The sequence below is a fragment of the Tachyglossus aculeatus genome, chromosome 22 (assembly GCF_015852505.1).
Source record: "Tachyglossus aculeatus isolate mTacAcu1 chromosome 22, mTacAcu1.pri, whole genome shotgun sequence".
Taxonomy (NCBI): Eukaryota; Metazoa; Chordata; class Mammalia; order Monotremata; family Tachyglossidae; genus Tachyglossus; species Tachyglossus aculeatus.
In genome coordinates this window covers 46,050,491-46,065,183 of record NC_052087.1, presented here as the reverse complement: position 1 = coordinate 46,065,183, position 14,693 = coordinate 46,050,491, and the positions used below count along the sequence as shown (strand labels likewise).

Below are 14,693 nucleotides of genomic sequence, written 5' to 3'. Positions count from 1 at the left end.
AGGGGATGGTCCCTGGGGCTGCTGTCCCTAGTATAGTGCTGCGCACACAATAAGCGCTCAATAAATACGATTAAATGAATGGGGCTGGCTAGGGTCTTCAGTCCTGAGGTTCAAGGTACCAAGGGGTCACCTGGTCCAGCCCCCTGCCACCAGGTGGGTCTACACTTGAGAAGCAGCGTGGCTCAGTGGAAAGAGCATGGGCTTGGGAGTCAGAGGTCATGGGTTCAAATCCCGGCTCCGCCAATTGTCAGCTGTGTGACTTTGGGCAAGTCACTTAGCTTCTCTGTGCTTCAGTTACCTCATCTGTAAAATGGGGATTAAGACTGTAAGCCCCATGCGGGACAACCTGACCACCTTGTATCTTCCCCAGCACTTAGAACAGTGCTTTGCACATAGTAAGTGCTTAACAAATGCCATCATTATTACTATTATTATTAAACCCTTCTGATTCCTAAAGGTCTCCAGGGACAGGGATTCCCCAGTCACCATTTGCTGGAATTGATTGGTGCTCAGGCTCTTCCACGGGACATACTCGGCTCCTCTTGTTGCCACCTGAGGCAGAGAAGCAGCGTGGCTCGGTGGAAAGAGCACGGGCTTGGGAGTCAGCGGTCATGGGTTCTAATCCTGGCTCTGCCACTTGTCAGCTGTGTGACTTTAGGCAAGTCACTTCACTTCTTTGTGCCTCAGTTACCTCATCTTAAAATGGGGATTAAGTCTGTGAGCCCCACGTGGGACAACCTGATCACCTTGTATTCCCCCCAGCACTTAAAACAGTGCTTCGCACATAGTAAATGCTTAACAAATACCATCATCACCACCATCATCATCATCATCAGTGAGCGTTATGGATCTCTTTCTACCCGGTGTCTGAGTCTTCCCTGGACTTATCCAACCTCCCTGTGGGGACAGAGAGTGGAGAAGCATCATGGTCTAGTGGATAGAGCACAGGCATGGGTGTCAGAAGGATCTGGGTTCTAATCCCAGCTCCACCATGTATCTGCTATGTGATCTTGGGCAAGTCACTTAACTTCTCTGTGCCTCAGTTACCTCGTCTGTAAAATGGGGATTAAGACTGTGAGCCCTATGTGGGACAGGGACTGTTTCCAACCTGATTAGCTTGTATCTACCCCAGCGCTTAGAACAGTGCTGGACACGTAATAAGCGCTTAACAAATACCATCATTATTATTATTATTATTTTAGGAATCTTTCCCCATGATCTGGATCCCCTCCTTGGGTGCCTCCGAGACAAAGCTTTCTCAAGGAATGTGGAATCTTTCGCCCAATCAATCAATCAAGAGTATTTATTGAGCATCTAATCCGGGCCAAATACTGAAGGAATACTAGGGAGAATAAACTTGGAGAAGACAACAACACCATCCCTGCCCCAGGGAGCTTACAGTCTAGTGGTTCAACTTGTTTTGGGGGGTTTATGGTATTTGTTAAGCGCCTAGTATGTATTAAGCACTGTTTCTAGATACAAGTTAATCAGGTTGGACACAATCCCTGTCCTACATGGGGCTCAGAGTCTAAGAGGGAGAGCAGGCCTTAAATCCTCATTTCTTGAATGAGGAAACTGAGGCTCAGAGTAGTGAAGTGACTTGCCCAAGGTCACTGAGCAAGCAAGTGATGGAGTTGGGATTGGAACCCAGGTCTTCTGCCCTCTAGGCCCAGACTCCACTAGACCAAGCTGCTTCCTGTAGTTTTCCCCCAGAATCCAGGGAGAAGCTGATGATGACATGATCACTGCTCCCAGGGAACTTAGTCTAGTGGATCAACCAGTTTTCCCCCGGAATCCAGCACACAAAGGTCATTGCTTTCTGGACTTGTTTTCTAACATGGAGGACAGCTGAACTGGGACCTGTCAGTGAGCCAGGGTGGGAAGCTGGGCATCCCATCGCTCTGGGGTTTTCCAGAAGGGTTGACACCCCATGGGTTCCCTCTTCTTCCTCTCCTGCTCCCGCCAACCCACCTACCATTCCCTTTCCCCTTCCAGGTTGGGATCTGTGGCCGGACGGGCAGCGGGAAGTCCTCTTTCTCTCTTGCCTTCTTCCGGATGGTGGACATGTTTGAGGGTAGGTGTTCCCCCTCCCCCAGCCTCTCTGACCCTCTTCCTGCCAAGGAAATGGCTTTGGGTATTTAGCCAGATGCCCACCAGCCCAGTGATGGACTTGGACTCCAATCACTAGTAGCATTTATTGAGCCCTTGCTGTGGGCAGAACACTGTACTAAGCACTTGAGAGAGTCCAGTAGTGGATTTTGATTGATGGATGGATTGATTGTGCACTGCATTGATTGGGGGTGAGGGCAGCCCACCTCCTGCTTAGCTGTGGTCCCTGCCAGTAGATGTTCTGGATTCAAGCTCTGCTTCTGCCTAAGAGCCTCTTCACCTCCAGCTGACCCGGCAAGATGAGAATTTGAGTGGGGAATACGAGACAGAACTGGAAATGTGTTCCTATGCCTGCTTTCCCCAGGCCCCAGAGCTGTGAGCGCTGACTGTGTTTCAGCCTGGCTTCGTAAAAAGCCCTCAGGCCTGGGAGTCGGAGGACCTGAGTTCTAATTCCAACTCCCCCACTAGCCTGCTGTGTCATCTTGGACAAGTCACTTCACTTCTCTGGGCCTCAGTTTCCTCTCTGCAAAACGGGGATTGAAGATCTGTTTTCCCTCACACTTAGCCTGTGAGCCCTATGTGGGACAGAGACTGTGTCTGACTCGGACCTGATTATCTTCTATCTATCCCAAAGCTTAGACAGTGCTTGCCACACAGTGTGTGCTGAACAAATACCACAATTACTATTATTATTGCTCCGTGTCTGCCACCTGACCAAGCTGAGTCTGCAGATCCCTTGAATAATAATAATAGCGATTGTGATATTTGTTAAGTGCTTTCTATGTGCTGACCACTATGTCATGCACTGAGGTCAATATAGGATCATCAGGTCATTCACAGTCCCTGTCCCACACAGGGCTCACAGTTTAAGTAGAAGTCAGTCAGCCAAGTCAATCATATTTACCGAGCACTTACTGTGCAGAGCACTGCACTAAGTGCTTGGGAGAGTACAATACAACAATAAAACAGACCCATTTCCTGCCCACAAGAGGTTTACAGTCTAGAGGGGCGGAGAACAGGTATTTAATTTCCATTTTACACCAGAGGAAACTGAGGCACAAAGAAGAAATGACATGGCCTCTGGGTCCTCTGTGGCAGTTCTGCCTGGGCAAGCGAGGGGCAGGGTCAGCAGGCATGGACGGGGCGGGGAGGGGCATGGGTGGAGGGGGAAAGCTGAGGGCAGCGTGGGGGAGGGCGGCTCACTCACAGCTGCCGTCCACAGGCAGGATCATCATCGATGGCATCGACATCGCCAAACTGCCCCTGCAGACCCTGCGCTCCCGCCTGTCCATCATCCTCCAGGACCCCGTGCTCTTCAGCGGGACCATTCGGTGCGAGGCGGGGCCGGCCAGGGCCTGGGGAGCGGGGACCATGGCCTACTCCCCTCACCCTCCCCATCTCCCACATGGGAGACTCGCCCTTCTACCCTCACACCCTCCCCACCCCCAAATCCCGGCCACCCTGGACAACGAACCCAGTCAACTCTCCATTTTCCAGGGGCGTATTATGCCCCTCGCAGTTTATCCAGGCCCTTCTGTTTCCTGGTCCTCCTGCTCCCATCCACTTCCCTCTGACCCCTCCCATTCTTCTCCCTCTGCTCCTCACCCTCCTGTCATCTTCCACCTCTATGTGGGCAGGGAAAAGCAGCCCAAAGCTACCCAGCCCACCATGCTCCTTGTCAGTGATTCTGGGATGAGGTTGGCTCAGGAAAGGATGTTGAATGTCTAGCTAAATCGAGGTTTGGGAGTCTCTCTGGGGTTTGAGCATTCCAGTATGTGGAGATGCCTCAACTGTGGAGACTGGAGACAAAACTGGTCCTACTGTGGTGCCAGAGTGGGAAAAAAGAATGTTTCGTTTTAATTCACCTTCTTTCTGGCCCCGCTGCCTGGTTTCTTTCAGGCCCTGAGCCTGGGGTTGTGAGTTCCCGGCAGGCTGTGTTTTTGGCTTTCCCTATTGGCTGTGCAGGGGAGGATGCGGGTTTGCTTGGAGCAAACAGGGTACTGGCTGGAGGGTGGGGAGTGGGCTGAGGGTGGGTGAGATAGCGGAGAGACGAAGGCTGCCAAGCTGCCAGGCTGGGGCTGGCCAGAGCGATGGATACTTTATGGACGAGACATTGCTCTTGCCGCTCGCTCCCCCGGGCCAACTAACTCCAGCCTGACCAGTCCAGGCAGCCAAGGCCCCGAGGAAGCTGAGCTTCCATCGCTGGGGGCAAGCCTGGGGGAGGAAATGGGGACCCCCTCCTCCAGGTCAGGCGATCCTACACGCCTGCCCCCAGGGTCCTGTCCCTCCAGGGCTCCCCGGAAACCCCCCCGAACACCCTCCTCCCACCCTGACCTGGGTAGCGGGGCTCTCTGACCCTCCCTGCAGGTTTAACCTGGACCCGGAGAAGAAGTGCACAGACAGCAACCTGTGGGAGGCCCTGGAGATCGCCCAGCTCAAACCCGTGGTGAAGGCCCTTCCTGGCGGGCTAGGTAGCCACCCCCTGACACTCCCCTACCTCCTCAACCCTTCTCTACCCCTCCACTGGGTTAAGCTCCACCACTAATATTTCTTGTATTTAATGGTACTCATCAAGATCTTACTATGTGCCACGCACTGTTCAGAGCACTGTGGTAGACAAAAGATAAGCAGGTTGGACACAGTCCTTGTCCCACTTTTTTTTTAATGGTATTTGTTAAGCGCTTACTATTTGCCAGGCGCTATTCCAAGTTCTGGGATAGGTACAATAATAATAACGATGGCATTTATTACAAGCTGATAAGGTTGGACAGAGTCCATGTCCCACATGGGACTCTCAGTCTTAATCCCCATTTTACAGAGAACTGAGGCACAGAGAAGTTAAGTCACTTGCCCAGAGTCACACAGTAGACAAGTGGCAGAGCAGGGATTAAAACCCAAGTCCTTCTGGCTTCCAGGCCGTGCTCTATCCACTGGGCCCTGATGCTTCTCCCACATGAGGCTCACAGTCAAAGAAGGAGGGAGTAGGATTTAATTCCTATTTTACATTCATTCATTCATTCATTCAATCGTATTTATTGAGCGCTTACTGTGTGCAGAGCACTGTACTAAGCGCTTGGGAAGTACAAGTCGGCAACATATAGAGATGGTCCCTACCCAACAGTGGGCTCACAGTCTAGAAGGGGGAGGCAGACAACAAAACATATTCTTTACAGATGAGGAAACTGAGGCACAGGGAAATTAAGGGACTTGCCTGAGATCACACAGCAAACCCTTAGATTTGTACCCTTTATTCACCCCACCCTCAGCCCCGCAGCATATATGTTTATACCGTTATTTATATTTTTATATTACTCTCTGTCTCCCCTTCTAGACTGTAATCTCCTTGGGGGCAGGAAACGTGTCTATCAACTCTGTTATATTGTACTCTCCCAAGAGCTTAGTACAGTGCTCTGCACAGAGTAAGCACTCAGTAAATAGCATTAATTGATTGACGTGGCAGAGTCAGAATTAGAACCCGGTCCTCTGACTCCCAATCAATCAGTCAATCAATCAATTGTATTTATTGAGCGCTTACTGTGTGCAGAGCACTGTACTAAGCGCTTGGGAAGTACAAGTTGGCAACATATAGAGACAGTCCCTACCCAACAGTGGGCTCAGGCCCGTGCTCTTTCCACTAGGCCACGCTGCCAACGAATGACCTCCTCTAGTTGGAGAGCTGGCAAAGCCAAACACCGTTGTGCAGAGCCCAGCTGGGAGAGCCCCGTTCCGTGAAGATTTGGAGTTTGAGTTCTCTCAGTGGGGTTGACCACCACCACCCCGAAGCCCCTGACCCCACTTGGCCAGCTATTATGAGGGTTCCATCCCCTCAGCAGCTCAGAGGGTTCAGGAATGGACAGAGCAGGGCTGGCTGACCATCCTCCACTTACGGGCCCAGAGAAGGTCTGAGGCAGGTGCAGAGACACCTAGCAAGCTGGGACTAGAACCCAGGTCCCTTGCCTGCCTGCCCAGGGCGAGAGCCCCAACATTCAGTCACCCCCGTCACTTGTTCTGATCCTCCAGCCACTGCTGGCCGGAACGCTGGCAACGAGAACCCCACCGGGCCTCGGCCGCTGCTGCCAGAACATGAACCAAGCACACACGTATGTGCGAGCCCTTGAGCCCATGTGGAAACTGCCACACTCACAGGTTGAAGAGCGCTCACACACACCCCTACACATACATACACCTCCCCTCCCCACCCCCTTTCTGTCTTGTAGATGCCACTGTGACGGAAGGAGGGGAGAATTTCAGCCAGGGGCAGAGGCAGCTGTTTTGCCTGGCTCGGGCCTTCGTGCGAAAGACGAGCATCTTCATCATGGACGAGGCCACGGCCTCCATTGACATGGCCACGGTCAGTCCTGAACGGCCTCTCGCCCCCTTCTCCCCCCTGCCCAACCCCGGTGCTTCCCTCTGTTCAGTGTGCTCAGACTCTCTCTCTGTGGCCTGCGACTGGCCCTCTGGGGAGGAGCCTGGACCGCGGAGACGACCTCGGTGCAGGGAGGAGACTGCAAAGGAGTCGTGGCCCTGGTTTGGATGGTTTCTAGTTGGACAGCTCCCTCTGTCCCGGATTTCCCTTGTCTGTGGAGTTTGTTTTCTGACAGAGTTGGCCCAAAGCCTGTGTCCTAGCCAGCCTGACTCTTGCTTGCCTGAGTCGTAGCTGGCCTGGTTCTTGCCGGCCTGGCTTCTAGACTGAAGCTGGCTGCTTCTAGAGAAGCAGCGTGGCTCAGTGGAAAGAGCCCGGGCTTTGGAGTCAGAGGTCATGGGTTCAAATCCCGGCTCCGCCACTTGTCAGCTGGGTGACTTTGGGCAAATCACTTCACTTCTCTGGGCCTCAGTTCCCTCATCTGTAAAATGGGGATGAAGACTGTGAGCCCCCCATGGGACAACCCGATCACCTTGTAACCTGTGAGCCCCCCATGGGACAACCCGATCACCTTGTTACCTCCCCAGCACTTAGAACAGTGCTTTGCACATAGTAAGCGCTTAATAAATGCCATCATCATTATTATTATTATTACTATAGACGGCCTGGCTTCTAGATGGCCGGGCTCTTGCCGGCCTTGCCCAGGGCAGGTTGGGGAGGGCCGGAGTGCCTAGTATAAGGGAGTTTGGGAACCCCCTCCCCACCGATCCTGACCCCAGTCCCTGAGGAAATAAGGGGATGGTGGGGTACTATCAAACTCCATCTCCCTCTGCCCACCAACCAGGTGGTGAGATCGGTGGGGTGGGGTGGGGGAGCAGAGGGAGAGGGCAAGGACCCTGGAGAGGCGGGAGTGGCAGGAGATGGGGCCCACCCCTGGGACGCAGCAGAAGGATAGAACATGGCCTCTTCTAGCTGTCTGGACGGTTGTCCTCTCCTCCTCTTCCTGCCGAAGTCCTCCTGCATCCTGACTGACCAGCCCCCCCGCCCCCATACACCTGGGGGGGGGATAGGGAGGGTGAGGGGCCCAGCCCCAAATGCTGCTGCTCTTCCTCCTCCCACAGGAAAACATCCTACAGAAGGTGGTCATGACAGCCTTTGCTGACCGCACGGTGGTCACCATCGCGGTAAGTGGGCTCGGGCTGCAGGCCAGGCACTTGGGGGGCCATGTTGGGGAGGGGGAGCAGCAGAAATGAGGGCGGGGTGGATCTGCCCTAGAGACCACCTCCTGCAGAGAGCCCCCAATGCAGGTTCCACTCACCTTCTCCTTCCCCTTCCCTCTCCCCCACGATGTACTCCTGCCTTCTGGGTCAGTTATTTTTTTCGTTTTTAATGGTATCCCTTACTATATTCCAGGCACTGTTCTAAGCACTGGGGTAGATCCAGCCTAATCAGGTTGGTCACAGTCCCTGTCCCATAAGGAGCTCACAGTCTTAATTCCCATTTTACAGATGAGATAACCGAGGCACGAGGAAGTTAAGTGACTTGCCCGAGGTCAAACAGCAGACAAGTGGTAGAGGCAGGATTAGAACCCAGGTCCTTCTGACTCCCAGGCCCGTGCTCTATCCACTAGGCTATGGTTACTTCCCGCTGGGCAGAAGTCCCAGTGCTCGATAAGGAGCGGTGGTAGTGATCGTAGTGGTGGTGGCGGCATTTATTAAGCACCTCCTAAATGCAAGGCACTATACTGAGTGCTTGGAAGTGCAATGGAAGCACTAGATGAGTTGCCTGCCCATGGGGAGATTATGCTATGAGGACTAAGATGGGCCTGGTTGTTTCAGGCATGGATGGCCCCAGGGGAACAGTGGCGTTTTCTCTAGGTCTGTCCACCCCAGGCCAGAGGGTGGGGAACCTCCATGCAACCCCAAGATTTGGACTCGTACCCCCTAACTTACCCAACTGAAGGGACCCCCCTCCAGCGCTGGAGTCATTTGTCTTCTCCTCATTCTATCAGTGGACAGCTTCTCATCCACCTCTCACGGGCAGGAGGTGGGGACAGAGACGGCTGCCCCCAAGGCCCCAATGCGCCCGGGCTGCCTCTCCCTGCGGTCTCAGCCTCCCCCGCCATCCTCTATCCCCCTCCACCCCCCAGCATCGGGTGCACACGATCCTGAATGCGGACCTGGTCATCGTGATGAAACGTGGCGTCATCCTGGAGTACGACAAGCCTGAAGCCCTGCTGGGCCGCGAGGACAGCATCTTCGCCTCCTTCGTCCGGGCTGACAAGTGACGGCAACCGTGGGCACCCTGAGCGTGCCAGGACTCCCAGCCCTCTGCCCACCCACATACGCGCGCATGCACGCACACATACACACACACTCAGTTTTCTAATTGTGTAAATCGCCTGTAAATAAAGAGATTATTTCGTATAGAGTCCCAGCCCCCTCAGAGCCGCTGACTCACCGCTGGTCCATCTGGCCCACTTCAGTCTCCCCGGAGGTGCGGAGCTCTCGAGGCATGGAGTGAGCAGGGGTGAGGGGGCCACCAGCCTCTGCTCCCCCTGAGGTCCTGCAGCAAGTTCTGCCTCTGAACACAGGGAGTGGTAGTCCAGACCAGCTGAGAAATGTGGGTGCTGACTCTTCCTTCTGCCCCTGGGAGAGATCACCCCACATGCAATTCCCTCGGGTCCCTCCGCCTTACATCCCCCTCTGTCAGCCCAAGCTACCCTCCAGGCTCCAGTCACTCCCAGCTGGCCCGGGGGCCACAAGGAATCTGCTGGCCACGATCACCATTTCTTCCTGGCACCCAATTCCCTCAGCCCTGCCTTGCGTGGGACAGGGAGGGGCTGGAAACATACTCCCTCATGCCAGGAGTGGAAGTGAACAGAGGGGCACATTTGCCCCACTCGTTTGTCCATCTCCTCTTCCCCAGCCCCTCCCCAACCCCGCTGACCTCCAAGAACCCTTTTTGCCAATTGATCAGTCTCCTGTGGTCACGCTGGGAGCCAGCTAGGAGTTTGAGGGCCTCGGCCTTTAATTTTGCAAGGATGGCTGCTGATTTGCACTTGCATACCATTTAAATGCTCATTTAGTGGACTCAAACCTTCCTCCTCCTCCCCCCAGGCTTCTCACTGCCCCATGCCCTTCTCCAGGTGCTCCTTGGCCCAGGGGGGCAGGATGGGGAGGGCCACAGGAGAGGGTAGTTAAGATGCCCTTATTGTTCGGGTTGGTTTGTGAGCTTCATTCATTCTTTCAGCCTTCTTTACTGAGCGCTTACTGTGTGCGTGTATGCAAACTCTCCTGCCATGGTAAGGCGTTTGAATGTCAAGAAGACAAAGATCATGACAATTGGAAGTTTTAACATATTAGTAGTGGACAGAGAGAGGATTGAAATAGTCCTGGGATCGATAACCAATAATAAAGGAAGTAGTAGCCAAGAAATAAGCCAAAGATAATGTTAGGAAGAGGTGCCATGAAGAGCCTGGGAAAACTCATGAAATGTGCTGATGTAAGTATTGCCACAAAAATACAAATTGTCAACTCTATGGTGTTTCCGGTGACAACGTATGGATCCGAAAGCTGGACAGTGAAAAAACAGGATAGAAAGGACATGGATTCTTTTGAAATGTGGTGTTGGAGGAGGCTTTTGCGAATACCACGGACTGCCCGAAAGACAAACAAATGGATGTTAGAGTAAATTAAACCAAAGTGGTCTTTGGAAGGCCAAATGACTTGACTTAGATTAGCATATTTTGGACACATACTCAAGAGGACTGATTCTCTGGAGAAGACACTAATGCTAGGAAAAGTCCAGGGACCAAAACAATGATGAGGGTAACGGAAGAACCATTAGAAAGGTTGTGGATTATGGCAGAGGACGGGACGTTCTGGAGAAAGTCTATCCATGGAGTCGCTATGAATCGGAAACAGCTCTATGGCACTTAATAATAATAATAAATAATTACTGTGTGCCTGGCACTGTACTATGTGCTTGGAAAGTACAATCCAGCAATAAAGAGAGACCATCCCTGCTCACAGCTGGGTGGGGGGGTCCCTCGGGGCCCAGGGTCTGAGGTGGGCACCACGTGGAGGGGCCGGGGCGGGGAGGTGTGGCTTTGGGCCTCTGCCCCCGGCCCGGGGGGCTCAGGGGCAGGGAGGTGTGGGGTCCTGGGCTTCCCGGGAATGAAGGAGTGTGCGGAGCCCGAAGAGCAGGTTGCGGGGTGGGGGGCTGCGGCCCCCAGGGCGTGGGCAGGGCCGGGCCCGGCCCGCTGACCCGCTCCACCCCGGATCCGCACATGGAAAGTATCCGGCGCCGAGGGCTGGGGAGTCCCTCGGACCGAATGGCCCCGATAATTGTTCCTTGGGCCGGGTGCCTGGTCCCGCGGGCGGGCTCTGGGGGGGGCGGGCCCCGGCCCCCGGCCCCCGGCCCCCGGCCCCGCTCCTCGCTCTGGCGGACGGACGCTCGGGCCCGCTCCCACCACGTGCTCCAGGCCCGGGGGGAGGAGGCGGATGGGGAGGGAGCTTCTCCTCCCCCTCCCCCCCTCCTCCTCTCTTCCTCCTCCTTCCCCTCCTTCCTCCTCCCCCTCTTCTCTCCTTTCCCTCCCCCTTTCCCCTCTTCCCCCTCCCTCCTCCTCCCCAATCCTCCTTCTCCTCCGTCCTCCCCCTCCTCTCTCCTTTCCCTCCCCCCTTTCCCCTCTTCCCCCTCCTCCTCCCCTTCCCTCCTCCCACTCGCTTCTCCTCCCCCCCCCTCCTCCCCCCCTCTTCTTTATCCCCTCCCTTCTCTCCTCCTCCCCTCTTTCTCTCCTTCCCCCTCCCTCCTCCTCCCACTCTCTCCTCCTCCGCCCCTTCTCTTCTCCACCTCTGTCTTCCTCCCCCTTTTCCTTCTTCCCCCTCCCTCCTCCTACCCCTCCTGTCTCTTTCCCCTCCTCCCCCTCCCTCCTCTCGCCCTGCTCGCCCTCCTCCCCCTCCCCTCCCGTTCCCTGTTGGTCTCCATCCTTCCTCTCCGGTCTCCTCCCCTGCCCTCCTGTCTCTCCTTTCTCTCCCCCGTCCCCCGGGGCCCCGGCTCCCCTCCCCACCGCCCCCGGCCCGGTTGGGCCCGGTTGGGTTGGGCCCGGGTCTCCAGGCTCGCGCAATCCCGGGGTCCCGGGGGTGGGGGGGCCGGTCAGGGCCGGACAGCTCCCCTCCCTCCCTCCTTCCCTCCCTCCCTCCCTCCCTCCGTCCTTCCCGCCCCCGGCTCTGCCCTCCCCTCCCCTGCGGACCCCTCCTGCCCGCCCAGCTTGATTGTTCGGGGCAGCTGGTGGCGGCGCCCAGCACCCAGCGGCTCCGGGGGGCTCCGGGGGGGGCTCCGGACCGGACCGGACCGGACCACCGGACCCAGGGACCCCGGAGCGCGGGACACGGGACGGGGCAGCCAGGTGAGGGCAGCCCAACCCGGGCTGGGGGCGGCCAGGAGGGCCGGGACGCGGGCAGGAGCCGGGGGAGGGGAAGCGGTCGATCCATCACTCGTATTGACCGAGCGCTTACGGTGTGCAGAGCGCTGCCCTGAGCGCTCGGCAGAGGCCCTGAGCGCTACGGCACAGTGGTAGACACGTTGTTCCCTCCCCACGACGAGCCTCGGGAGCCTGGAAGCCGGGACGGGAGAGAGGGGCGGTCGAGCAGAAGAATAATAACGATGATGATGGCATTTGTTAAGCGCTTACTATGTGCCGAGCACTGTTCTAAGCGCTAGTCGAAGGGGGAGAGGGCGTCAAGAGCCGAGCGGGAATCGGGGGGACCGAAGCTGGGGGAGCCCAGGGTTGGGCAGGCGGGGAGGGGGAGGGGGAGGGGGAGGGGGAGGGAAGGGAGGGCGGAGCAGGAGCCCAGGGCAGGGGAGCCTCCCCACCCCCCCCCATGGGGTAGCCCCCCGAGGGGCTGGGTCATGCTGTCCCGCAAGGGCATCATCCCAGAGGAGTATGTGCTGACGCGGTTGGCCGAAGACCCCACCGAACCCCGCTACCGCGCCCGGGAACGGCGGGCCCGCTTCGTGGCCAAGAATGGCAACTGTAACGTGGCCCACAAGAACATCCGGGAGCAGGGCCGCTTCCTCCAGGACGTCTTCACCACGCTGGTGGACCTCAAGTGGCACCACACGCTGCTCATCTTCACCATGTCCTTCCTGTGCAGCTGGCTGCTCTTCGGCATGGTCTGGTGGCTGGTGGCCTTCGCCCACGGCGACCTGGACCACCACAGCCTGGCGGCCGGCGGGCCCGGGCCCGGGCCCGGAGAGGCCGGCGGTAACGGGGGCTTCGTGCCCTGCGTGACCAGCATCCACTCCTTCACCTCGGCCTTCCTCTTCTCCATCGAGGTCCAGGTGACCATCGGGTTCGGCGGCCGCATGGTGACCGAAGAGTGCCCGCTGGCCATCCTGGTCCTCATCGTGCAGAACATCGTGGGGCTGATGGTCAACGCCATCATGCTGGGCTGCATCTTCATGAAGACGGCCCAGGCCCACAGGCGGGCCGAGACCCTCATCTTCAGCAAGCACGCGGTCATCGCCGTGCGCCACGGCCGCCTCTGCTTCATGCTGCGGGTGGGCGACCTGCGCAAGAGCATGATCATCAGCGCCACCATCCACATGCAGGTGGTCCGCAAGACCACCAGCCCCGAGGGCGAGGTGGTCCCCCTGCACCAGGTGGACATCCCCATGGAGAACGGCGTGGGCGGCAACAGCATCTTCCTGGTGGCACCCCTCATCATCTACCACGTCATCGACAGCAGCAGCCCCCTCTACGACCTGGCGCCGGGCAACCTGCACCACCACGAGGACCTGGAGGTGATCGTCATCCTCGAGGGCGTGGTGGAGACCACGGGCATCACCACCCAGGCCCGTACCTCCTACCTGGCCGACGAGATCCTTTGGGGCCAGCGCTTCGTGCCCATCGTGGCCGAGGAGGACGGGCGCTACTCGGTCGACTACTCCAAGTTCGGCAACACGGTGAAGGTGCCCACGCCCACCTGCACCGCCCGCCAGCTGGAGGAGAACCGCAGCCTGCTGGACGCCCTGCCCCTCACCTCCCCCAAGAACCAGCTCAGGAAAAGGAGCGTGGCCGGGGCCAGGGCTAAGCCCCGGTTCAGCATCGCTCCGGATTCATCCTGACGCGTCCGGTCCCCGGGCCGGACCCTATCCTCCGCCTCGACCCCCACTCTGACCCCACCCCCAATCTCGGCCACGGGTGGGGGTCCAATGGGGCCCGTTGTCGCCTTGAGTCATGGGGTCAAGGACACGGGGGATGTGAGGCCTCCTTCTCCACCCTGAGACGAGCAGGAGAAAACTGGGACCGCGGGCCTCTCAGCCTTGACTTATTGATCCTCGTGGCTCCACCTATGGCTGGGGTCCTCGGGACGCTGTTGTCCCGCCCGTCTGTCAGCCTGGGGTGTCATGCAGTATTTATCGCACTATTTATGGTTGCGCTGCTCACCGCCACTCGGTTATTTTTGTCTGTGCTTCTCCTGGCCTGGGCTAGGCCGAGCCGGGCTGCCGCCACAAGGGAGACTCTGGGAGGGGGTCGGGGGTGGGGGGAAGGGAGGGGACGGGTGTCCGGAGAGGACTGGGGTTTAGTGTCTGACCCTGTGGGTGACCCAGGGCCCAGTGGTCAGCTGGCACTTCCCGCATCTCCCCCCCACCCCCCGACTCTGGTCTCTGCAGCTGTCACTGTCTCTGAGTCCCTCCGCCCCTCGGGGTTAGGACTGCCGTTTCCAAGAGGAAGTTGAGAGGGACTCACGGTCAAACCCCTCCAGTCGGGCTCCTTGGACCTCGTAGCCCCCCGGGGGACCGGCTAGTGGCAGGGGGCAGGGGAGAGGTGGTGTTGTCCGCAGCAGCAGAAGTCGAAAGAGGAGTGTCAGGGCAGGCCCTGGGAGGAGGGATCTGGGGATTGCTGGAGCCTGGGGAGCTGGGGAGAGGGCAGATAGGTCAGGAAAGTCCAGAAGGGGTGAAGAGAGGCAGCCTGGATGGGGAGAGCTTGGTGTCAAGGCCCCAGACACTCTACACAAAAGCCTGAAAGGTGACTAATAACAATAATGATGATGGTATTTGTTAAGCGTTTACTATGTGTCAAGCACTGTTCTAAGCGCTGGGGTAGACACAGGGTAATCAGGTTGTCCCACGTGGGGCTCACAGTCTTCATCCCCATTTGACAGATGAGGTAACTGCGGCCCAGAGAAGTGAAGTGGCTTGCCCAAGGTCACAC

The 14,693-nt window shown here is 57.3% G+C and overlaps 2 protein-coding genes across 6 annotated transcripts in view; both read left to right on the top strand.

The window, feature by feature from the left end:
* Positions 1-8,897, top strand: part of ABCC8 (ATP binding cassette subfamily C member 8) — a 121,503-nt gene extending 112,606 nt beyond the window's left edge. For all 5 annotated transcript variants that reach the window (XM_038764330.1, XM_038764328.1, XM_038764329.1 and 2 more), the window contains 6 exons: positions 1,996-2,074; positions 3,332-3,440; positions 4,477-4,580; positions 6,327-6,460; positions 7,594-7,656; positions 8,622-8,897. In XM_038764330.1, the coding sequence (XP_038620258.1) occupies positions 1,996-2,074; positions 3,332-3,440; positions 4,477-4,580; positions 6,327-6,460; positions 7,594-7,656; positions 8,622-8,759 (627 nt within the window). In that variant the 3' untranslated portion in view covers positions 8,760-8,897. The remainder of the gene's footprint in view (positions 1-1,995; positions 2,075-3,331; positions 3,441-4,476; positions 4,581-6,326; positions 6,461-7,593; positions 7,657-8,621) is intronic.
* Positions 8,898-11,743: 2,846 nt separating this feature from the next.
* On the top strand, positions 11,744-14,003 carry KCNJ11 (potassium inwardly rectifying channel subfamily J member 11). The gene is made up of 2 exons (XM_038764560.1): positions 11,744-11,882; positions 12,367-14,003. The coding sequence occupies exon 2, from the start codon at positions 12,386-12,388 to the stop codon at positions 13,601-13,603; it is 1,218 nt and encodes a 405-aa protein (XP_038620488.1). The 5' UTR covers positions 11,744-11,882; positions 12,367-12,385; the 3' UTR covers positions 13,604-14,003.
* The last annotated feature ends 690 nt before the right edge of the window (positions 14,004-14,693 follow it).